This window comes from Aulonocara stuartgranti, assembly GCF_965226115.1.
Source record: "Aulonocara stuartgranti genome assembly, chromosome: 22".
Classification (NCBI taxonomy): domain Eukaryota; kingdom Metazoa; phylum Chordata; class Actinopteri; order Cichliformes; family Cichlidae; genus Aulonocara; species Aulonocara stuartgranti.
Genome location: NC_138957.1, coordinates 13,932,660 through 13,958,129, shown reverse-complemented (window position 1 = coordinate 13,958,129; position 25,470 = coordinate 13,932,660). Strand labels below are relative to the sequence as shown.

The 25,470-nt window shown below is 42.1% G+C and overlaps 1 protein-coding gene across 1 annotated transcript in view; it reads right to left on the bottom strand.

Moving 5' to 3' along the window:
- Nucleotides 1-25,470, bottom strand: part of csmd2 (CUB and Sushi multiple domains 2) — a 275,217-nt gene that overhangs the window by 20,651 nt on the left and 229,096 nt on the right. The window contains exons 48-60 of the mRNA XM_082521466.1: nt 22,082-22,270; nt 21,139-21,285; nt 18,715-18,903; nt 17,503-17,688; nt 17,184-17,378; nt 16,871-17,044; nt 16,577-16,750; nt 13,652-13,825; nt 9,748-9,936; nt 6,171-6,344; nt 4,948-5,130; nt 1,794-1,970; nt 123-302 (exon numbers count right to left, since the gene is read on the bottom strand). Coding sequence (XP_082377592.1) covers nt 123-302; nt 1,794-1,970; nt 4,948-5,130; nt 6,171-6,344; nt 9,748-9,936; nt 13,652-13,825; nt 16,577-16,750; nt 16,871-17,044; nt 17,184-17,378; nt 17,503-17,688; nt 18,715-18,903; nt 21,139-21,285; nt 22,082-22,270 — 2,331 coding nt within the window. The remainder of the gene's footprint in view (nt 1-122; nt 303-1,793; nt 1,971-4,947; nt 5,131-6,170; nt 6,345-9,747; nt 9,937-13,651; nt 13,826-16,576; nt 16,751-16,870; nt 17,045-17,183; nt 17,379-17,502; nt 17,689-18,714; nt 18,904-21,138; nt 21,286-22,081; nt 22,271-25,470) is intronic.

Below are 25,470 nucleotides of genomic sequence, written 5' to 3'. Positions count from 1 at the left end.
TAGAGGACTTTTATGTTTTCTGTCGGTTTCAGTGTTTTAATGCAAAAACTGATAGAGGCAAAAAAAAAGGCTAATCATTCTGTAACCCAAAAATACAATCAGGTCAACGTATACAACTCTACCTTTACAGAGAGGTTTGGTGCCATTCCAGGTGCGGGTCTTGGTGCAGATGAGAGAGGAGGCCCGATCGGCATCCATGGTGAAACCAGGGGAGCACTGGAACGTGACCGTGTGGTTGTAGGTGAAATCACTCCCAAATCTCACCCCGTTAGCTGGCACTCCGGGATCGCCGCAGTTGATAACTGGAAAAACATAAAGGTACTAAAAAATAGATTCAGCTTGCTACCCTGTTGTGTTTGAGATATTTGACAATTTGATTATTTGCAGTGAAAAGAGCAAACACAAACAAGTTAATAAATGTATATTTAGAGTGACAATAGACCGAGGCTTATAATTAATGAGGTGCTATAGGCACTTGATCCAAGTAGTTTACCCCCAAACTTTGTGTAAAACACAAACTGAAAATTTCTGATGTTATTGAATGGACCATTAACCCTCTGTTAACTTATAAACAACCTCTTTTAGATAACACTGGGTTTAGGGCACACGAGAGCTATGCAACTATCACAGCTCTCTTCTTGTAGTTTGTTTCCTATTTTGAGTTTTTAGGATGCAGACACAAAATCTTGTGTTGAGTATCCGTCTGTGGTCGCTCCCTATAGTTCCAAAATGAACCACATTTCTCCTTTATTGTACTTTTTACATCCTGCAGGGAAAACAGCATGATTGAGTAACAACAGAGAGAATTCCACAGTGTGACTCAGCAGCCTTGCTGCTCAGCTCTGCTGTAAATATCAAAGAAGGAAAATCCAGGCCATATGACAACTTGAGCTTAGATGCCTTGGGACAAAAAGGCACTGCAAAATGTGTACATGCATGTTTCAGCAATATTCAATACAGGGTGAGGGAGCTGGTCCTCTTGGAAGTGGAGTGGCTCCTCTTTTCCCGGCAAAGCCTGGCTGGCAAGATTCTACCTGGAACCACAATACCTTTCCAGGACTGTCATCTCTTTAACAACACACACAGAACTGACGCGCACTGAGATCATTCCCCTCTTCCATAATATAATAACGATGCAAGTATAAATTTCATCTACAAAATCCAGTGTCATTGCCACATCTTCCCGTTCCTGTAGCCATCTTTGTCAAGCATGGCCTTGACATAGAGTTTTTCCTTCAAATCAATAGAAATCATTCAGCCAGAATTGCTTCGCCTCACATGTGCCTCCCTCTCTGCCTCCAGGTGCCCTTCCAAAGAGCTTCAACACGTACCACATTCACTTCTATGAATTACGTAGTTCTGAAATCCATAATGGTGCTGCTTAGGGCTTTATCCCCTCCATTCAGAAGAAACTGGTTCTCTTAGTGACCTCTATTTGCTGGGGTCTCTTGGTTCTGTACAGCAGCCACACGTCTTTTGTGAGACATGATGACAAAGGGCTGTCAGTCAGGCCCTTGAAATGGACCATGAATCGTACCAATTTCCTCCAGCTGAGCCAGTGAACCACATGAGCGATCCACCACTAAAACAAAGGCCACTAGAAGCAATTATTGTGACTCACGTGTTCTCTTACAATTCTTGTGGAGCATTAAATAACTAAATTTTATATTTCCCTTCTCTAAAAGCAAAGCCTTCGTGGAAACAAAATCAAGCACAGAAAACGAAACTATTATCATTTAACTATTGATAATCTGACAGTCCTGAGAAGTTCTTTTGTGGGAGCTGTTAATTACCTGAGCACTCAGGCATGTTGCCGGTCCAAGTCCCGTTAACAGTGCAGTGCCGGGTCAGGAGTCCAGTAGAGTAGTAGCCCTCCCTGCAAGCGTAAGTGATGGATCTGGAAAAAGTCAGGCCATCGTGAATGAGGATCTGGGCATTCCGTGGAGTTCCTGGATTTCCACAAGAAACCACTGCAAATAAAAGAGAGAAAAAAACAGAGAAAAGAGAGAGAAACCATTAAAATAAGTCATATTCATTTACCGATAACCAGCACTAGGAAAATAGAAGAGATGTGAAAGAGCATTAGGTCTTTGGTGTGGAATTTAATTTAACTTAATTGATTATTTTAAAAAGATCAGAGACAAAAGTCTGAATTATACATGAGAAATTATTTAAATCTTTTTTTAATTCCTTCATTTCACTCATTTATTTTCTATTTAACCTTCAAACCTTTCACTCTAAAATCCCAAAGCCTATAATTACATATATTTATTTTGTAATATGCATAAAGCACATTATTTCGGTGTTTCTTTTCTTGAAAGATGACTTCCGCATCAATGTAAGAGTTTTATTTGTATGCATTTTGGAAAAATCAAACTATGTATTTTACAAAATTACTTTTAATTAATCGACATATTTGATGTGCATCATCACTCGGCTTTTTTCCTCTTTTTCTCTGTTCTTCATCCATCCACTCTAACACTACTCATACTCCCCTGTGTCCTGCTTCATAAGTAACTCTGCTTTGATGGACACATCCTTTGCACAGAAAATCCCTCAGTGTCTGTCCGGCCGCCAGCAATGGTTCTGTTCATTACTGTCTCCAGCTTGCCCCGGGCCCTCAGAGCCCTGTGGACATGATCGGCCTCCCTTAATGACCAGATGTGGCCTGGCCCTTGAAGTCAGTGCCAAGTGAGAACAGGTGGGCAACCTCAGCCAGTGGGCATACCACACACATACCAGAGAGGCATCGACACAGAGTGAGGCGAAGGAAAGACGTGGTCGTGTTGGTGGTGGTGGTGTGTGTGAGAGAGGGGTCTGTGTGAATGTGTGGAGGGGTGCTGAGAGCACAAGTGGAAAAAGCCCATGAGACTGGATGATGCTTCTGGAAATCACACACTCTGGACTAGGATTATGGAAGAAAAGGGCCAGGTTTATATGGAGAGCAACAAAAGGGCAGGGACAAAGAAATACAACCAGATAGCTGCCAAGAGACCTCGCCAAAATGGCAAACCGAGCGTATCAGTGATTCTATAATTCTAGAGTGCAGAAAGAAAAATGTAGTTTAACACACAGAGGGCAACATAGAAAAAAAACAGGAAAAAATATATGGGTGTTTTTGGAGTAATACTCCTATTACTATAGCACTTCTAAAGCTGATATGAAAGGGAAAATAGAAAAAAAACTTCAGGTATATAAACCATACTATACATACTAGTCATACTCACTGATGTGTTAATAATCTAAACTCCAAGCACACTCACAAACACTTCTTTCCCTTTTCCTGCCTTCCAGATGTTTGATGGAAGAATAACTGCTGTTTTGTTTTCTCATTGTGCATAATGTCTTCTATTTCAGCAATATTAATAAAGTGTGCTTCAGCGAAAAGCTTAAATCCATCGACTGCGCACAAAATACACATTCAGCAAACTATTTTGGGGTTTTTTGCCCCCCAAATGACTGCAATGGAATAGACGCAGTGTTGCACAAGGACAAATATGCAAACCTTTATAGTGCTCAATAGAGAACGCATTCTCTGTAATGTGCTCTCTTCTGTTTAATCACTTACAAATACACAATAAATGCATATTTTACGAGTTTCTCAATGAAACTGAAAAGGCAACACCTAATTACACAGTCGCTGATTGTCGCGTTAGTAATAACCATTTCCAGCTGATGATTTTCTGTTTTTTTTTGGGGGGGGATGTTGCTCCACTTTGTGCCGTGGACTTGATGAGGCTACTATTATCATTATTCACTCATTCACACACTTCCGAGTTATGGTAAAGCTACCACGCAAGGTGCTCACCCGTCATTAAGAGCACCTTGGGTTTTCATTGTCTTGCCCAACAACTTTATGGTGACATGAGGAAACTGAGGAACCAAACCTGCAATTAGTGAACCCGCGCTGCCACCTCAAGCACAGTTTTGGTAGATATATTTCACTCATTACGTGTCTGTTGCACTAGAAATTAAAGTCTAGCTTCACAAAAAGTCAAAGCAAACTTTGTGCATAAATTACTAAAATAGAGCAAAAGGAAATGTAAATGTGCTATTTATGTGCTTATATATCTCCCTGTAGTTTTCCAGGTTCGGGTTGTGGTGGTTTCCTCAAACAGGTTCTCCAATTCCTCATAAGGAATCTTGAGGTGTTCCCAGGGATATGTAACCCTTCTATCATCTTCTGGGTTTGCTCCAGGGTCTCTAGTTGGACATGTCCAGAATATTTCCACAGTACACAGGGGAAGGCACCGTGATCGGGTTCTCGAACAACCTCTGAAGCAGCTGTTGTATTCCAAGCCCTCACTTGATACTGGAGCACCAAAAGCTCAAAGGCGAAGGCGGGTTGGAACTTCAATTGACAGCTAAATTGAGGGCTTTACCTTAGTGCTCAGCACCCTCTTTTTCACAATTTGAAAGATTCCACATCAATCCACCTATTGATCCTATCTTACTCTTACCTCACCGAATCCCAGTATCTTTAGAGCTCTTCACTCAGAAGAAGATTCAGTATAATAAAATATCTGAAAACACACAGATTTTCTGAAGTACAGCACTCACTGTGAAGTACCTAAATTATCACCAGGTATACGTTCACGACTCCAGCTATATGCTTCTAAAGACCTAAAGACAGCCAGCAAATAGCTATGATTTTGGCACTTCTTACTCTGACAGTACACAATAGTTTCCTGCACACATGCAGCTCTCAACCAAACCTCACATGAAGCTTTAATATCTCTGTAAGGGTGATGATAGAAGGAGACAAGTCCATACTGCATATATCCATTCAATGGTTAAGTTTGACGACTGACATGGTCTCGTTCCTGGAAAAGCTCAGAAGTCAGATCCAGTTGTTGAATTGATGTGTGAGTTTCAATTTACAAAAACATGACTCGACCGCCCATTTGTACCAGCCTATGAGAACAAATAAGAGTATATATTCCTTACCATGGCACTCTGGTTGTGTGCCCAGCCAGCTTCCATTGGCCAGACAGGTTCTCTCCGGAGAGCCCTTCAGCGCATAGCCTGGCTCACAGCTGAAGCGGACAACACTGCCCACCGTAAACTCCTCTCCTAGACGGATCCCATGCACGGGAACGCCCGGATCACCGCACAACCCAGCAGCCTCTCCTGAAAAAAAAAATGACAAAGAAATAAAAACTAAACGTAGCACGAAACAAATAATTTCTGACAACCCGAACACATATGAGAAATGTGCTCTATATTTTCTCACCTCACTACAGAGTCAGTTACTTCCAAACACATTTTACTGCTCTTTATTCAGCACGGTGAACACGTAAAAAATGATGTGACTTTTTCATTTCACTGCTTTGACATATCTTTTACACCTTCCTTCAATAATTCCAGGTCTTCCATTTAAACAAGCTCAAAACGCTTAGCACTGCTGCTCATTTTACAAGGCACCATCCAACATCGCTTTAATAGCGCACAGCTAAGAAAGTCGGCCAAATCTTTATAAAAATGTTGTGTTTATTGCCTGTCGAGAGAACACTGGCAATCTGCAGGATATACCATATATGGATGTCATGAATTATGACATTAAACTGTCAGAATGGTACTTTATTTTAAACTGCTTGTGTGTCTCTATGTCTGTACTTTGTGGATATGCATTTGGATGTATGGGCTTCCCCACAGCCTTTTTCCCTGCGCGACTATAGTTGAATCCCTGAAGCAAAGCGCTGTTAGAGGAGTGGGAGTAAGGGGGGGCTGACGTCTTTATACTGCTTCATAACCCGGCTGAAGTATGGGCATTGATGTTCCTCAGTCTAATGTGAGCAGATTAAAACAGTTTTATGGAGGACACTTTCTTTGCCCTTCAGGTCTGTGACACAGACAGGCAACTCCATCTTTGGTCCACCTACTTTGCTCATTACCTTCCAGCAGCTGCCACCTAAACTCTTTATTTGTTGGCATGCCGTTGTGAGGGCCTCAGTGTGACTGGGCGATGCTATTGCATCTGAATAATCAATTATTAGATGGGGAAATATGCAAAGAATGCAAAGAAACCCAAAACGTGTGGCTTAGCACAGGAAACACCCCAAAATATGAATGGAATTTCGATGGTTAGAGTCTTTTCTTATGGATCTCCTTCAGAAAATATTGTCAGGTTAAGCATTTCGAACTCTCATTCTGGGTGTATTTTTCCATACCAGAGCAATGTGGTGGCGAGCCGCTCCACTGCCCATCCAGCTGGCACATTCTTGTTGTATTGCCAATGATGCTACGCTGACCGATGCAACTGTAGCGAATGACGGAGCCCACTGTTCGACGGTCACCTGAAAGCTGGGTGTAAGGAGGCACGCTGGGGCGGTCACACAGCACCACTGTCCGAACAGAGCAAAGAAACGTTTTAGGCATCACATGTTGAATATGTTGATTTAAAATGAATACAATACTTTATATTTACTAACAGTGTGGGTATCTTTCCTCTGCTGTAAAGTTGTAAAAAATAATTATCTGTAAGAATAGCTAAAAGAGCTGGTGTAACATCACCCCTTAGTTTTTTGGGCTCCTGTTTTGAAGATTGAAATTGAGTGTTTTGCCTATTACCATGTTTTTGTTTATTTAAACCAGACACCAGGAACAACGAGTCAGTCTGACAGAGGAACCAAGAACGCTGCCTAATCTGATGGTAGCAAGCCCAGGTGCCTTAAAGTATACCCTCTGTAAATGTCTATTACAACAACAAAAAAAATAAGACAAACAAAATATTGTATTTTAATAAGTAAGATTTGAAACTACTCATTGAGGAGATCAGTTCATCAGGAAAGTGTTTACAAAGATCATAAATGAAGTCTTAAAAATAAGGTTTTTGTCTCATATACGTCTATACAGGGAGTGCAGAATTATTAGGCAAGTTGTATTTTTGAGGAATAATTTTATTATTGAACAACAACCATGTTCTCAATGAACCCAAAAAACTTAATATCAAAGCTGAATGTTTTTGGAAGTAGTTTTTAGTTTGTTTTTAGTTTTAGCTATTTTAGGGGGATATCTGTGTGTGCAGGTGACTATTACTGTGCATAATTATTAGGCAACTTAACAAAAAACAAATATATACCCATTTCAATTATTTATTTTTACCAGTGAAACCAATATAACATCTCCACATTCACAAATATACATTTCTGACATTCAAAAACAAAACAAAAACAAATCAGCGACCAATATAGCCACCTTTCTTTGCAAGGACACTCAAAAGCCTGCCATCCATGGATTCTGTCAGTGTTTTGATCTGTTCACCATCAACATTGCGTGCAGCAGCAACCACAGCCTCCCAGACACTGTTCAGAGAGGTGTACTGTTTTCCCTCCTTGTAAATCTCACATTTGATGATGGACCACAGGTTCTCAATGGGGTTCAGATCAGGTGAACAAGGTGGCCATGTCATTAGTTTTTCTTCTTTTATACCCTTTCTTGCCAGCCACACTGTGGAGTACTTGGACGCGTGTGATGGAGCATTGTCCTGCATGAAAATCATGTTTTTCTTGAAGGATGCAGACTTCTTCCTGTACCACTGCTTGAAGAAGGTGTCTTCCAGAAACTGGCAGTAGGACTGGGAGTTGAGCTTGACTCCATCCTCAACCCGGAAAGGCCCCACAAGCTCATCTTTGATGATACCAGCCCAAACCAGTACTCCACCTCCACCTTGCTGGCGTCTGACTCAGACTGGAGCTCTCTGCCCTTTACCAATCCAGCCACGGGCCCATCCATCTGGCCCATCAAGACTCACTCTCATTTCATCAGTCCATAAAACCTTAGAAAAACCAGTCTTGAGATATTTCTTGGCCCAGTCTTGACGTTTCAGCTTGTGTGTCTTGTTCAGTGGTGGTCGTCTTTCAGCCTTTCTTACCTTGGCCATGTCTCTGAGTATTGCACACCTTGTGCTTTTGGGCACTCCAGTGATGTTGCAGCTCTGAAATATGGCCAAACTGGTGGCAAGTGGCATCTTGGCAGCTGCACGCTTGACTTTTCTCAGTTAATGGGCAGTTATTTTGCGCCTTGGTTTTTCCACACGCTTCTTGCGACCCTGTTGACTATTTTGAATGAAACGCTTGATTGTTCGATGATCACGCTTCAGAAGCTTTGCAATTTTGAGACTGCTGCATCCCTCTGCAAGATATCTCACTGTTTTTGACTTTTCTGAGCCTGTCAAGTCCTTCTTTTGACCCATTTTGCCAAAGGAAAGGACATTGCCTAATAATTATGCACACCTGATATAGGGTGTTGATGTCATTAGACCACACCCCTTCTCATTACAGAGATGCACATCACCTAATATGCTTAATTGGTAGTAGGCTTTCGAGCCTATACAACTTGGAGTAAGACTACATGCATGAAGAGGATGATGTGGACAAAATACTCATTTGCCTAATGTTTGTGAAGGTTCTCAGTCATCCAGGTCATCGTAGTCAAAGGAGCTTGCAAAGAAAAGCGTCTGGACTTCTTTAAGTTGCTTGAAGACGTTTCACCTCTCATCCGAGAAGCTTCTTCAGTTCTAAGGTCAAATGGTGGAGAGTCCCAGATATAAACCTAGTGGGAGTGACCCCCCACAGAGGGACAAAAGGACCCCCTGATGATCCTCTAATCGCCTGAGCCTAGGTGTGAAACTGGGCGTGGGTCCCAATCAGCCAGAGTTTCGGGTGTGTTCATTGTGAAACCTGGCCCCACCTTATCATGCGAATTCCTGAGGTCAGATGGCCCAGGATGTGAGTGGGCGTTAAGGCATCTGGGAAGGGATCTCAAAACTGGATTATAGATGGCAGAGAGTTGGTGTCGTAAACCCCCGCCTCTGTTCAAAGATGGTCGCTCACAGTGGACATAGATGGCTTCTTTCACTCCTCTTTCAAACCATCTGTCCTCTCTGCCCAAAATGTGAACATTGGCATCCTCGAAAGAGTGTCCTTTATCCTTAAGATGCAGATGGACTGCTGAGTCTTGTCCTGTGGAGGTGGCTCTTCTGTGTTGTGCCATGCGCTTGTGAAGTGGCTGTTTGGTCTCTCCAATGTAGAGGTCTGAGCATTCCTCGCTGCACTGTACAGCATACACCACATTGTTAAGTTTGTGTTTTGGCGTTTTGTCTTTTGGGTGAACCAGTTTTTGTCTGAGCGTGTTGCTGGGTCTGAAATGCACCGGGATGTCGTGCTTGGAGAAAACTCTCCCGAGTTTCTCTGATACACCGGCTACATAGGGGATGACAATGTTGTTGCGTCTGTCCTTCTTATCCTCCCTCACTGGTGTCTGGTCTTCTTTTCTGTGCCTCTTTGCACAGTTTCACACCTTGGCTCAGGCGATTAGAGGATCATCAGGGGGTCCTTTTGTCCCTCTGTGGGGGGTTACTCCCACTAGGTTTATATCTGGGACTCTCCACCATTTGACCTTAGAACTGAAGAAGCTTCTCGGATGAGAGGTGAAACGTTTTCAAGCAACTTAAAGAAGTCCAGACGCTTTTCTTTGCAAGCTCCTTTGACTCATTTGCCCAATAATTCTGCACTCCCTGTATAACTGTTCAGGAAGAGTTCAACCAATATCGGATTTTCACTACCGGTATCTGAAATATCAGCCGATATAAATACACTGATTTCCTTAAAATGTGTTATTTGTACAAATTTATGAGTCTGCTCTGATCAGCTGGATGTGATCTAAGTGATCTTATTCAGTGTATAATGCAAACAAATAAACAAAACAATATGCCTCATCACCTACAACAACCCAGAGATTACTCACACAGGCATTTGGGTAGGGAGCGGTCCCAGGTGCCATCTCCCTGACAGGAGATCGAGCTGGTGCCCAGCAGGTAGTAGCCTGGACTACAGCGATATGACACAGTGGTTTGGAAGCTGTAGCGATGCGGCCCGCTGGACAGTACCTGCCTAATGCTGTTCTCCACATGTCCTGGCTCTGTGCAGTTAACAACTGAAAGAAAGGAACACAGAGGGGAGCGAGGGAGTTAGCGAGACTGCAAAAAACAACACATTAAGCAATAAGCATTTACATTTTCCTTTTTACAGTTAATAGCAAGAAAGATGAAAGAAGACTCTCATACTGGTAATAGACCACATGTCCTGATATTGATATGACTGTCTCCCACATAGAGACTCAGTTTTAGAAGCATAGTTTTTTTGGTTTATTTTTCTTCATGCCAACTCTGTCCATTACTTTCCCCATCGACTCCTTCCGCCCCTCCATCTATCCACCCCAATCCAAATGAAGTAGGAGGCAGACTCCGGAAATAAACATTTGCTTCATTAGAGGCAGTCTTCTGCCGGCCGTCGTGGTGCAGAGATGGTGATGGATGGAAAGCTCACAGGAGAAGAGGCACCATGTCAGTTTAACACCAGATGGAGAGAGTTAGGGAAGGGGAGAATGAGGGATGAGTGAGGGACAGCACGGGAGAGGGTGGAGGGCTGTGCTGTACAAAGTTAGTGAGAAATAGGCCCTGATAGTGGCGAATATACTAAAAGTCGTAACAGAATGTGAGCTGAAGAATGTTACCAAAGCAAGCAAACTGAAATCTGATATTACCTCGACAAAGTCAGCACACATTGGGGAGCAGCTGCTTTCTAGTCTATACCGTTAACCGCCACTAAATGTGTACTACGGAGCCAAAGTTCTAATGGCCTCTACAACGCTGTCTGGGAGTGCCCACGCAGCCATTATGCCCCAGTTGGCCTTGCCAGTCTCGCCCCCATGAGTATGCCTTAGCTACAGCCAAAATGAACCTATTGTATGCTAATATGCCTAAAAGCTTGCTCATTCTCCTGCTCCCAAGCTGGCCAGCACAGCTAAATCATCCCCCAAATACCTATTATAATGTATTCCTTCCATCGGAGCGCTGACCTGTGGTGCCATCATTTACAACTTACCGCATAATAACACTACAAAGCGCATTTGAAGCAGTGGAGCTGCTTCAGCGCGAGGCTTTCCAAGCTCGGAATTCAGTTTTTGAAAAAATGTACTCAGGCAACACACACAGACACACACAGACACACAGAGACACTCCAAAGCGATCCAACACTCATCTAAAATGACTGACCTCCTGGTAAATTCTTGTGTGTGGAGAGAAGGGAAGTAAAAGGATGAAAGGAAAAGACGACTAAAATGGGAGAGGGGAAGAAGGGATGAGGTAATTCATCTCTGTTCAACTCAGAAGCGGGGACCCTGGTTACCCTCTCCTCCTCTTGGCCTTCTGTCAAGTAACAGCCCTGTAAGTGGTATGTCAAAGGGTCTTTTTTTCTATCCTGCGTCTCTTCGCTTTTATCACCGAAAGACAAACACGCACGAGTCTTCCAAGAAAGGCAAGTATAGCTGCAACTAAAATTGGTGATTAAAGAGGGGCAGAAGACTGGCTGCACTGACGGTGCTCTCGTGTTCCCTGCATTATTGATGGCACCTACGAACTCTTATAGTTAAAATCTAGACCATGGAAATCATTAGCTTTGTCTGACTGACTCCCGCCCTTACCCCTTTTTTCTGCCTTCTGCGTCTATTTCTCTCTATGTTTTCATCTAAGAGAAAAGCTAAAGGTTTAGTTAGAACTGAGGTGTTATTACTGCACAGTTTTCCACTCAGGGAGGAAGTACATGCCAGACAGGAGAGCACACTTCACTAAATACGCCTCGATTGCTATAATTACGGTGATAAATCTGATTGACAACGAGACCTCTAAGCTACTTATGTCTCCACATCAACAGTGGGGATAATGGCCGTCGAACGCACGCATCCTCCACCAACACAGCATTCACATAAAAAAAAGCCCCCTCAGAGTCAGCATCTGCATCGAAACAAGGCCAATGCTAATATGATGTCACTGCTAGAGCGAAGAGATTTAAAGCGTATGTCTGGGAGAAAATCTCGCCTGCTTATGCATGCAGCAGCCAAATGTGCTTCTCCCCTTTTTTATTAACCAAAGAAGCATTCCTGTGAGACTTGTAACCTCCCCATCCCATCAGAAGTGTCGGGAAAAAAAAGAGGCCACATTCTTTTTCTCCTCATTTAAAACAAACTCATGAGTCCATCAGTCTCCGGTTCTGTCACTGTCTTGTCACATTTAGGGCCCGACCTTGCGAGCGGCCCGTTTCTGCGGACTTAGAGACAGACACGAGTGCCTGAGATGCGCCGCTTGTCACGAAAACACTGTCAAATTAAAAGTCCTTGCCTCGCTCATTCAAAGCAAAGCAGGGTACTTCTTATTCAGAGCTAAAGCCAGGACTCCAAAGGCGGCTGCCTTTCATACAAGCTCAAGGATTCTGCGATTGTTTCTTGGCTCTCTCTGCATGGTTATTAACTGACTTTGTCTCTCTGACAGACAGGTGAGCCTAAGGGTGTAACAGAGGCAGGTAGGCTAAGAGGAAATAATACGACATGTAAATATTACCCAGAACCTCCACGGACCATATGGTTGAAACTGCGGTAATTAAATGATCGGGTCTTCTCTTTGAGTTTCATTTCATTTTCCTCTAATACGTGTCAGTTAAACTCTTCCTCTCCCCAGATGCTGCTGTGCTTCGCCTGCGCTCTCATTGTGATTGGGGGAGAGTAAAAAATACCTGCACCTCCATAAGCAAGGGTGTAGATACAAACTCACTTTTTGCATCAGGTACCAACGCTAGCGTGGTTTTGAATACCTCAACAAGACTTGTGCCTAATGCTGGACTATTGTAACTCATTATTATCTCAGCCTTTGATCCATCTGATCCAGACTGGTGCAACAAGAGTACTGACAGGGATGACAAAGAGGGCGCATATTCCTCCCACATTAGCTTCTCTTCATTGGCTTCTTATTAATCTAGTATTGAATTTAAAATCCTGCTCCTCACATACAAGGTCTTGAATAATCAGGTCCCATCTTATCTTAAAGACCTCATAGTGCTGTATCACCCCAACAGAGCACTTTGCTCTCAGAGTGCAGGCTTACTTGTGGTTCCCAGGGTATTTAAAAATAGAAAGGGAAGCAGAGCCTTCAGCTTAGAGCCCCTCTTCTGTGGAACCAGCTCCCAGTTTGAATTCATGACAAACACTGCTTTTAAGGTTAGGCTTAAACTTTCCTTTCTGATAAAGCTTCAAGTCAACAACTGCTCCTAATGCACTGTCATTATTATTATTGTATTCATATTATTAAAAATCTGGAATTTGCATTAGATTTTTATTTTGGAATCAAAAGCTATGGGGTTTTTTTTTGCATTTATGTATTTTTAACTGTCGTCTCTTTCCACAACTTTCCACAACGCATCTGGTCATTGCGTTTTCAGTGGGAGAAACTTTTCAGCTGGAACTTCTTCAGTCTCAGCTGACTGCAGGTTTCTACAACCTTATAAACAGTACATTAGCACAGTGACTGAAACTAGGATCACTAGCGAACAATGGGCTGTGAGGTCATCATTTCTTTTTATATTAAAAATGGATACATATATTTTGAAATGATGGAGTTGTCGTGGATAAACTGTCACACTAGTTTGTCTACACACGGCTGTTAACCAACTTTGTTTCCTTTGCTTTTAAAGAAATAATGAACATCACACTGGTCACAGGATCTGGTAAAAGATGACATCCCGCACATATATTTTTTTTATCTTCACATGTATTCTTGGAATTTCAGCAATAAGGTACTGAGCATTGATTTGGCACTCACTTTTACACCTGGGTAGGATGTTGCTCCACTGCCCGTTGGCCTGGCAAGTCGATTTTACAGCCCCTTGTAGAACGTATCCAGTATTGCAGATGAAACGCACGACATCGTTTAGGTTAAACTGGGTTCCTTGGGTCATACCAAAGGTAGGGTTGCCAGGGTGGCCACAGGTGATGGCTGAGAGAGTCAAGGGAGAAAGAAAGTCATGTCTACACACTTGCTGAGCAGTTGAGTGAATGAATGGGCTTAACACCACCACCTTAGTAAGGCCTGTATTACAAAACAAAACAAAAGATACTAAAGCCACAGGCTCTACACCAGTGACATGTCTGCTTTTTCCTCTGCTTTTTCTAGCTGCTTGTCTTCTAACAATTTAGCTATTCAAGAGGACCTGGTACTTTTTTATAATCATAGCCTTAGTAGTATTTTAAATTCCCTGGCTCCACAAAAAACCAGAACTGTACTTTTTTCTCGCTCTGCACCCTGGTACACCCCTGAACTCCGGCTACTGAAAGCTAAAGGCCGACAGCTTGAACGCCATAAAGAATAGCATTAGAGCATCACAGAAGTTAGATGAATAGAGATGAGCAGGGAGAGAATCAGGTGGCCTGTTAAAAGAATTGAATAGTGAGAAAAGGGTCTTGGTAGAGTTCTTACTTGAGCAGACAATAGCAGAGTAGTAAGCAGATTTGGTTTGACTAATACATTCCTGGTAAAACAGAACGTGGTTATTAAACATATCCTTATGAATAGTAAGGCCAGTTTTCTTATAGAGGATAAAATTCATAAAATACACTTAGACCTGGACCCTAATGCTCAATGTAGCTTCTCTGTCCTAACTCCCCCCCTTCTCACTTCCTCTCTGTTTTTCAACTTCCATCCTTAGCTGATATTGCTGATCTCATCCATAAATCAAAGCCTTCTACCTGCCAGCTCGATCCTATCCCCACTGTCCTCGTTAAAGCCTGCTTACTCCCTCTCCTTCCCCTCATATCTGCTATTATTCACTCTTCACTCACCACTGGAACTGTTCCTGCTTCCTTCAAAGTTGCTGCTATTACCCCAATCCTGAAAAAAACTGGTCTAGATCCCAACAACTTTAATAACTTTCGTCCTATCTCCAATCTACCATTTCTCTCAAAAATCCTTGAAAAAATAGTTGCTTCACAAGTCCATCTTCACCTAACTGATAATAACCTCTACGAACAGTTCCAGTCCGGCTTTCGTCCTTTACATAGCACTGAAACTGCTCTTATAAAAATAACAAACGACCTTCTTATAGCAGCTGATTCTGGTCTCCTCTCCATCCTTATTCTTCTTGATCTGAGTGCAGCTTTTGACACCATCTCTCATCCCATTCTCCTTAGCAGATTAGCTTCTATTGGTCTCTCTCACACTCCACTAGCCTGGTTTAAATCATATCTATCTGATCGCACTCAGTTCATTCAATTAAAATCCTTCACTTCTCAACTTTCTCCTTTATCCACTGGCGTGCCCCAGGGATCTGTCCTCGGGCCCCTTCTCTTCATCATCTACCTTCTTCCACTCGGATATATTTTTCGTAAATATAATATTCAGTTCCACTGCTACGCCGATGACACCCAGCTCTATCTCTCTACCAAACCTGACTCTACTCTTCCTCCACCCTCCCTTATCCTCTGTCTAGCTGAACTCAATTCTTGGTTCTCCTCCAACTTTCTTAAACTCAACAGCAATAAATCGGAACTTCTTCTGGTTGGCACCAAACGACTGCTATCCAGAATTAACAATTTCTCTCTCACCATCAATAACTCGCTGGTCCCTATCTCTCCTTCTGTGAAAAGCTTGGGTGTCATTCTCGATAGCACATTATCCTTTAACTCGCATATCAATAATATTACACGTGCAGCATATTTCCAACTCCGTAACATTAATCGCCTCCGCCCCTTCCTCACACCTTACGCCACTGCCATTCTCATCCATAATCTTGTTATCTCTAGAATTGACTACTGCAACTCATTATTATTTGGCCTCACACAAAAATCTATCAACAAGCTCCAACGTGTCCAGAACTCTGCTGCCCGTATTATTACTAGGACTTCTTCTACCCACCACATCTCCCCAATCCTGAAGCAACTTCACTGGCTCCCGGTCAAATTTCGCATCCATTTTAAAATAATTCTGTATACATTCAAGGCTATTCACTCTCTCTCTCCACCGTACCTCTCTGACTTATTACAGATGAAGCTCCCATCCCGCTGCCTCAGATCTTCATCTTCTCTTTCTCTCTCTGTTCCCTCTGCTCGTCTGATCACAATGGGAGGGAGGGCCTTTAGTTGCTCTGCCCCTCGACTTTGGAATTCCCTACCCCCGGACCTCAGAAATATTAGCTCATTCTCTCTTTTTAAGTCCACCCTTAAAACTCATTTGTTTAAAATTGCCTATTCTTAAATTTCTGTATGTTTTAACTTTTATCTTCTATTCTTATCATTGTGTATATTTCCAGTTTTTATCTGTTGTACAGTGTCCTTGGGTGCTTTGAAAGGCGCTATTTAAATAAAATGTATTATTATTATTATTATTATTATTTAACCGCTGGCATCTTGTAAAGTAATCTTCTTACAAAATTATTTGTATTAAAAGACAAATACCATGCATTCTTTTGGAATAATAATTTTGTCTTTGTAAGTAAAAGTGCAAAACATATATAGAAGCTTCTAAGTAAAAATGCTTGCAGCAATAAAATAACTGGTGATTAGTGCCAGCAGGCCCAAGTATAATCACTATGAACTGGCAGTCAGTTAGTGAGTTATGATCAGAACAAGACGACATGTGTGTCCATTTACTAAAAATCACTACGGCACTTTAAGCAGAGAGAGAAAGTCAGACACGCACTAGCTTACAACACACACAGCTTTACAAATAATAGGTGTTTGCTGTGGCACTTACAAACACAAACAGGAGTATGTCCTGACCAGTGGTGATCCTGTTCACAGACTCGCACTGACACTCCAATGAGCCGAAATCCTGGGTTACACTGGTACACAACGCTGCCTCGATAGTTATAATTCTCCCCAATGATCTGGCCATTCACTATTGGCTCTGGAGTACCACAATGGCCCGCTGAGGATGATCAAGAGAAAAAAAAGAAAAAGTCCCACGTAAGTGTTGCTAATAATGCTTGAAGCAAAGTGCAGGACACATGGAAAGTAGTAAAACATTTTAGGGTGTTTAAGCTCTCACCCAGGCACTGGACCTGTGTTCCACTCCAAAGCCCGTTGGACATACACTCTCGCACCCGAGAGCCCACCAAGGTATAGCCCGTGTTGCATGAGAAAATAGCTGTAGCTCCATACACAGTAAGGGTTCCAATCTTGTGTCCGTTCGGTGGAGTCCCGAGGTCCCCGCAGGAGATGACTGAAATGGGGGGAAAAACACAAATGGGTATAGATTCCCATTGATTAGAAAACAGTTCTGTTTGGCTCCATTCTTTTTGTTTGGGTCAGATGAGCAAGATGTTAAAAGTCTTTAAAGTAAGAAAACTGTTTACACTCACTCTCGCAAACTGGGCGAGGATTTGGATAGTTCCATGTGCTGTTGGCTTGGCAGCGAATTACCCTTTGACCTCTGTAATAATATCCTGGGTCGCAAGTGAGCATCATGATAGCATCATATTGGTTTTGAGTCCCATAGATTAGCCTCCATCTCCCATGTTCCACTGCAGAGTGACCAATGTCGGGGCAGGTGACAGCTGGAAGATCAAAGATCAAACCATAATTCATTCAGATTAATTCTTTTTTTCTTGTTGGTGGTGGCTTTTTTGTAATGATTTGGTTTTTTTTCTACTTGTGACTGCAAACCACTACTATACTCACGAATACATCTAGGTGGGGCCTCTATGGGGCTCCACCTCCCAGACTCCTGACAGATCACTGAGGTGGTGATGGGCCCCGAGAGCCGAAATCCAGGGTTACATTGATAGGTGACTCTGGCTCCTAGAGAGAAGTCCTGGCCAGCAATGCTGCCATTAACAGGAGGAACTGGCATCCCACAGGACATGACTGGGAAAGAAATAAAGGGGGGGAAATGCAGCAGGTAGGTAAGATATCAAAAACTAAAATGCACAAACCATCTTTGTATGCAGGGTGCTTAGCTAACAACTGGCTTCCTGTACAAACACACTGTGAAAGCCTTCACCGATGTGCAGTAAACATTAGCTTGGGCCACCATCTGCACAATATAAACAGTCTAGTGTAGAGAGAACACATGCAATTCATGTGGAGATTACACCTGGTGCAGACTTGACCAGACACTGAATGGCTGGCACTGGCGGCTCTGAGTTTATGCTTCAGCTGATTTTGTTAGCAGGGCTGGTGGAAAGTAGAATGTGGAAATAGAGCTTTTAGATTTCATGCTTTTGTTATAGAATAAAGGCGAAAATCTGAACACGCACACAAACACATTTCACTGATATTGGAACTCGATGAATGTGACACAATAGCCTTGTGAAATCTAAAATGCTACTTAGTAATTTTTAAAATAGACATATATTACAACTCTGTGGTTTTATTTGTTTTGTTTTATTTATTTATTTTCTTTCAACAAGCAATTCAATCAAACATCTGTGTAGTTTTTGTTAAATATGGGGAGTTTCAAAGATCGATTAAACTGCTGGACGTTTTCAAAAAGTGACAAGCAAACAACAGGCTAAAACCCAGCAGATTAACACATAAAGCAATTGAACTGAAGATCTTCTAAAGCAACAATGAAGTGTGCATCCTCTAAAACCGTCTTAGGGCTGCAGGTGACATCATCAAACTCTAATCTCAGAGATTCAGAGAAACGTTTTTATCAAATCATGCTATCACAATGTCTTCTTGAATCCCAATTAGCTAAAGTGTGCTAAAACTTGAGCAATTCATTACTTTTGAGAAACAGTGCGAGAGTAGATGCTGAATCAGAAGGATAATGGTGAAAATAGTTTTATGAGCAAAATATCGAGGCCAATCAAAACTATCTGACCCCTTTACTGATTTTATTAAACATATTTGTTATTTACTCATCAGTTGCTGCTGCCGACCGCTCACCTTGGCAAAGCGGGACCGGTGCGTTCCACTGGTAGATCACCTGTGCAGTCCGCGTACAGGTGGCACTGCTTTGGCCAATAAGACGAAAGCCCTGGTCACAGCTGAAACGCAGGGTGCTGCCGAGTTTTGTGCCTGTCAGACTGTGCACTGTGCCATTTACTGGGCTGTTTGGAGGGCTGCAGTAGGCAGCTTTGACACAAAAAAAAGAAAGAAAGAAAGAAAAGATACAGGAAAAGATAAAATTGAGTTCAATGAGGACAACAAACAATCACGAGCCAATAAGATGCAGTTGTTAAAAAAAAAGGTGACAGATTAATGTTCTTTCAATAGTCCCAGATCCCTTTTTCATCTTCTACCCCAGGTGACATAAAGGAGGATATGAATTTATACAAGTGTTAACCTGCAATTTCTTTCTGGCAAAACCCCCCAAAACTACTTGAGACAAGAAAAATTGATTAAAGAAAAATATTGTTCTGCAAAGCAAAGCTGGAGTTTGTCAGCTACCCCAGAGGAGATTCGTAAAAGTGACGGGTACAAAAAAGCAGGAACAAAGTGTATGTTGTTGTTTTCGGTTAAAATTGGTAGCGGCGATGATCATTCATCATGGCAAATGGTGCCGACGATGGAGTCCAGGTTTCCAAAGAACTGAAGGCTCCCAGGCCTAAACTGTATTTTTGCAGATTTCACAATAGCGTGGCACATCACTGCACATCAGCTGAAGATTGAGGGAGTTTAAGTAAAGAAACACAGATTGTCAAAACGGTTTTCAATTTATGCAACGGGATAACGGGACATAGGAAATGACGCTCGCTGTGGGAACTGCTGACTGCATTACATTTTTAGAAAAATGCTAATTTAAATTCAACTTGCTAACATGTGGGAATGGAAATGGCCTCTCTTTCAAGTTAGTGTGAATTTTTTAAAAACAGACAATCAGATGACTCTTCCCTGCTGTATAAAATCTTAAAGCCATGTCAAAGGTTAGGATGTTTTTGCCCATTTTTAAACTGTTGCTACCTTGAAACATTTTTTTTCCCAAGGTGAGAGGTAATTTGAGCCTTTTCAAGTGAGCTGACAGACCTTTTTGTGGCACAGAAGAGATGTTAGATAAAACACACTTTATGCAGAATTTGACACTGAGGTTCACTAAGAAAGACGTTAGATTTCTTAGGCGATGATACACGGCAGTTCAGTGCAGGCCTTGGGCTGTCAAAAGTAGTGTCTGAGCTTAATGTTGAAGAGCCAGACATCTCCACTCTCATCAGGAGGATGGCTTCTCATTAATGTTCTTCTTGATGACTACACAGATAAGAAAAAGAAGACATGCAAACCCAAATTAAATACCCTGCAAAGGTACTGTATATGTTCCTCTGCAAGGCCTTTTCCTGTCAGTCACTGTGACTGGCGGCTTCTGAGCCACCCTTGAGTTCAGTTCTTTACTTCTATCTGGGTCTAGCTCATTTGCCCGTGTTCATTTCTACTTGCCCTGTTATACAGTTTGTCTTTTTGCAATCAACCCTGCAGCTGCCGACAGAGTCGGGCTCACTGTAAGTTAATTGAATCCACGGAGAAGATGAATGGAGTGAAACAGTGAGGGAAGTCTTGGATGGAGAGTAAAAACAGGAAGTAATGGAATGGAATACCTTCCCCTTCAGAGAAAAGATGGATTGATGAGGAGCATAGCTGAACACAGTCCTATCTGTTTCTTCCTTCCCACTAAGATACCACAAAAGGTGATTCCATACAGACCGAGGCAACTCTTGGGTTCTCAAACAGACCTCAGTCTGTGGCTTAACCCGCTACAGCAAAATCCGTCAGTGCTTAGGAAGAAGATATTAAACGAGGCAAAAGAAAAATAGGGCAGAACATCCGGTTGGGGAGACAGAAAGCTCCGCTGAGAGGAGGGGAGAGAGACAATTAGTCAATCTGGCTGAGTGGTGTTGATACAGAACGGAGGGAGCCTTTTAAATATTTACACAGTCATAATTCACAGCGAGTTATGCAGGTGTCGTATACCAACAGATCCTTCACAGGAGCAGGACAAAACAGAGGAATAATAGGCAATACAAGACACAGTGTTTACTAATTCCCAAGTGTTGCAGATGCCTACCACCCCCACTAGGTTGTCATAGAGATGGCTGATATTTCTGGTCATCTCAGCTGCAGTTGGCAGTCCAAATATTGGTCTCCTTTAGAGAGTAAACCGAACGCACCACTGAAGAGACTGAATTTACAAACGAGGTCCAGAATTATCAAGTTAATATTCCCCAGTGTACATATGAAGCTGTCAATGTCTGCCATTCCACACATTTTAAGCATTTCGGTGTTGGCCTTGAATTTCATAAAGACTTGAAAACTTTAGAGAAATTCGATTTCGAAAGAAGCCATGCACCCCATGCTAGCAAATCGCTGCTTTAGACTCACCTGAGTAGCGTATGCGGAAGCCTTTGTGGCTGGTAGTGTGATCGAAGGACCAGTGCAGGTAGACTTTGTTACTGGAACTGGTGATGCTGAGCGGACTGGAATAGTTACCACTTAGTGTGATTAGGAGAGGACTCTGTCTGGATGGGCCTGGATGAAGACATGGGTGAGGGGAATGATGATTTGAGAGGCATCCAGCTGTAAAAATCACAAGACTACTAAAAAGGCACGGTTTTTATCTAAGCTTTTATGTTCTATAAATGTGAGATAAATTCTGTAAAGTATATTCTAGTCAAAAGTAAAAAACAAAAATGTAATGAGGACACATAATTTATATACATATATATATATATCCACATATATATATTTGCACAGAATTTATCTTTATCCAAACAGAAGCACAGAAGTTTGAAAAATATCACAATTTCCTAATCTTCTAATGATGGGGAAAAAAATAAGACTTCAGTCCATAATTGGCTTGGCAGCCCCAAGGTTAGCAAATGTCTGTTCCTCTACACTCGGCAGAAGATAAAAAGCACTAATCAGCATCACCAGTGTATACGATCACCACTTTCTCAGAGCAGCCTGGCAGAGATGCTGACTGTACCTCTAATCACATGCAAGGCAGATGTAGATGTTCTGTCACCATAAAAGGGAGCCTACGTTTGATTTTCTGTTACCAGTGGCAGAGAGCTTTGTTGGGAATAGTGGATTTAGCCTTCTGGCTTATTTTAGCCTTTAATTGCAGATATCTGTGAAAATGACTCTTTTTGCCAGGGGATATGTGAAAAGAGATGTCACAGGGAGTCCAGCTGGTAATCCAGACCAAGAAAACCACTAGGAAATGTAATGGTATAAACCAAACAGGTACAAACAGATAAACACTGTCGTTTATGTTAGCACTGATGAACACAAGTTCTCTGTCTTAACAGATGCAGTCACTCACCATCAAAGATTTCAAGCTCATCGAACTGACGGCTGGTCTGGAAATGTTCGATAGTGAAAGTGATGTTGTAGCCGGGTTCTACCTTAACCACCCAGGAGCAGGACTCAAAGTGGGGAAAACCGTTGCCGGGCGACTGACTCATGATGACGCCCGTGGAGGCTGTGAGTATCTCGTTCATGGGACACGTCACTGTTGACAGAAAGAAACAGCAGAGAGACAAAACGTAAATCTATTATTGTGACCTACAGGAATGATGATCTGTTCCTGTATTGTCGTTTCATAATTGCGCATCACATTCAGCGATTGTTCATTTGTTTTAGTGGAATCAATTTACCTTGAAACACAAATTGGATTGGTTAGAGCCATACTGTTGCTGGAGGGCAACTCAATGTGACTAAAAGCATAGCTAAGCTAATTGTCATTCTGGTCCTGATGCTGTCACGGGGAAACAAAGCTGTCCATGCTAAGTCACTCCAGGAAACGGCTTATACGTTACATAATATTACTGACTTGCCATTAGCGTATTCCGTCTTCTTTTCCCATTGTGAGTGTGCGACAGATGTGATGCTAACTCGGTGGTTAACACTCACATCTGCCTCAAAGCGCCTTTTTGAAGAGGCACGTCTGGGCGGACCTCATACATCCGCTCATCTCATTTTCTCCCTCTGTCATTTGCATTCTTGCAGGACGTCTCCATGACATCCTTTGACATTTTCTAGTGGTTTCATTCCATATTATCAGACAGCACGCAGCGCTCCTGTCTGTTGTGTTTTTGCTGCAGTGCTGTAAAGCCAACCTTTTAATCTGACAGAGATGTCTGCATGCACACTGCAGCCCCATAAACAAGCTGCAAAATGAAAGGATGCAACATGCTGTTATGGCGACACAATGCAACAGCTACACTGTTTGTTTAAATACTACTTGTCTTCACTGTGTCTATATGCATAGAGAAGATGAAGCTGATGTGTAATAACACTTTCAACAAAGCTAAAAAAATCTCTGTAGTTGCACACAAACATTAAAAAAGGATTTTTCTACTGCTGTGATTACAGCTTTCAATAGTTTCCATAGAAAATTATCTAAGAACAAATTTTGCCATACCTAACAGTATTTAACTGTTTTAACACAGAAGCCCTGCTGCAACTCAATTTAAATTGCACTGAATTCAAGTCATCCAAGTCATGGTAATCCCATGAATAAACCTTAGCAGAGGTTGTCCCTTAGAAAGGTCATTGAGCCACTATTAATCATGTGTGTCATCACATGAGCCAAGATGGGAAAAAATGCGAAGGTCATTACCTCCAGAGGTTTCGGGTGAAACTACTGTGAGGGCTTGCCCAATCCTATAATGTGACCCTATCAAGTCAGCTGATGCAAGATGACTCTCCACCTTTTGATTTTAGAACTGAGGAAGCCTTATGGATGAGAGGTGCAACATCTTCAAGAAAACCTCAAAGAAGTCCAATCATTTTCTTTCCAACCTCCTTAGACTCAATTCATTGCTATTTATACGGCACCATATAACAACGTGATCTCAAGGTGCTTTATATTGTAAGGTAAAGGCCCTAAAACAATAGAAAGAAAATCCCAACAGTTAGACGAGCCTCTAAAAACAAGCATTTGGTGACTGCGAGAAGGAAAAACCTCCTTTTAACAGGAGAGAACAGGCTCAGGGAGAGGCAGCCATCTGCCGAGCCCGGAGATGAAGGGAGGGAGACAGGACAAAAGACGTGCAACCCAACAGTTTAAGTCCTGTTGAAATTATGAATACATCCATTCCAACTAATAGCAATAAAAAAAGAGTATATTTAAGCTGTTACACGCCAAAGGCTTTAAATTCTTTCATTGGAGAAATCATTAAAAACACACACACATACATAAAAATGTACTGACAAACCGCTTAAAACAGCACTTACTCGACCAGGTGCTCTCTCTGCATGCGCATAGATTTTTTTGCAAGCATTTGTGTTTGTCAAACAAATGTGGCAGAAAACTTTGCTTGGGGTATAAAGTATCTGCCGTGTGCTGCAATTTTAATACCCATGCACTGTTTTACCTTAGGGCAAAGGAAGCACTTGGCACTTTGAGGTCCTTCACAACAGCTGAGAAATCCTGAATTCTCTGACTGGAGCTCAAGCTGTGTGCCTCTTTTCTTGAGCAATGTGAAGCGACTATTAACTTGTAAATAGGTGAGCCTGTGTGTGTGAATGAACAGTTGTGCATGCCTTGGTTTGTTCATCATCTTCTCTGTGTTCATAGGGGAAAAAGATTATGAAATTTGCATAAAAATATGGCAGAAAGCCTTGGTTTAAACAGCATCTGCAAATAATTCTTCCCGTTTGTTTTACTGGGGTTGGCGTGTCAGCTAGATGGGATTTATTCCCTCAGGAAATTTCGGATAATGTCAGGTAAGCTGGCATGTAAGAATTATTTTCTGTCAAATGTAACCATTTGTTGCATTTGCTACATTTCCCTAAGTATAATGCTTCCAAACAAACAATTAATATTTGTCAGTGTTCTTCATCAACCAAAAACAGCAGTTTTGTCTAAAAAAAAAGAAAAAGAAAAAAAGAAAAAAGAAAATAGCCTGGCAAAGTACCACTTCTGGCATCGACTTCTGGAAGTAAAGCAACATTAATCACCTATGATCCTAAATTCCGAGAAGACATTCCCCAAGTCTGCAAAAATCATTTACAACGTCAAGCCCCTCAGTGGATATGAGTCAAAAAGGTTTAAATCCGTCAGCGATAGTGGAAGTGATTGCACCTGGAAGTGGCATATAAAATCTAAGAGTGAAGTTCATTAAATGATCAATTCTCCGAGGATGAGATATGTGTTGTCAGTGACCTTTCAGAAAGCCTGGATGTGTCTTCAAAACTCCCTTCAGCTTGTCTCGGAGCTGATGGAAAGAGATGGGCAGGGGCGCTTATCTATAGGCTGCTACTTATTAAACTAATCCACTTTGAAATGAAGCATCACTCTGGCTATAAACAAAAGGGTATTAGGGGACAAATCTGACAGCTGGAAAAAAAGAAAAAGAAAAAAAAAAGTGTGTGTGTGTGAGGGGGGGTGCTTCGACACACAAGGTGAGATCAACCCTGATAGAGCTCAAAATGAAATCTCACTTTAATGAGACGAGGAGCGGAATAAACAGGCAGCAGGGACAGCGTTCTGTGAAGCGTCCCTTCTGTTTGTGGGGAAACTGTTCAAAGTTTGCAAATATCTTCCCAATCAAACTGCCCCTATACATAAATCTACTATATGTATCAAGCTTGAACTGCTGCATTGCCGTTGAGATGGCTTTTAATTAGCATAAGCCGAGGTCTGATAACGAGACGAATGAATAGGAAGGGCCACAACATAAGTATTAATGTGGATCAGGGCCTAAC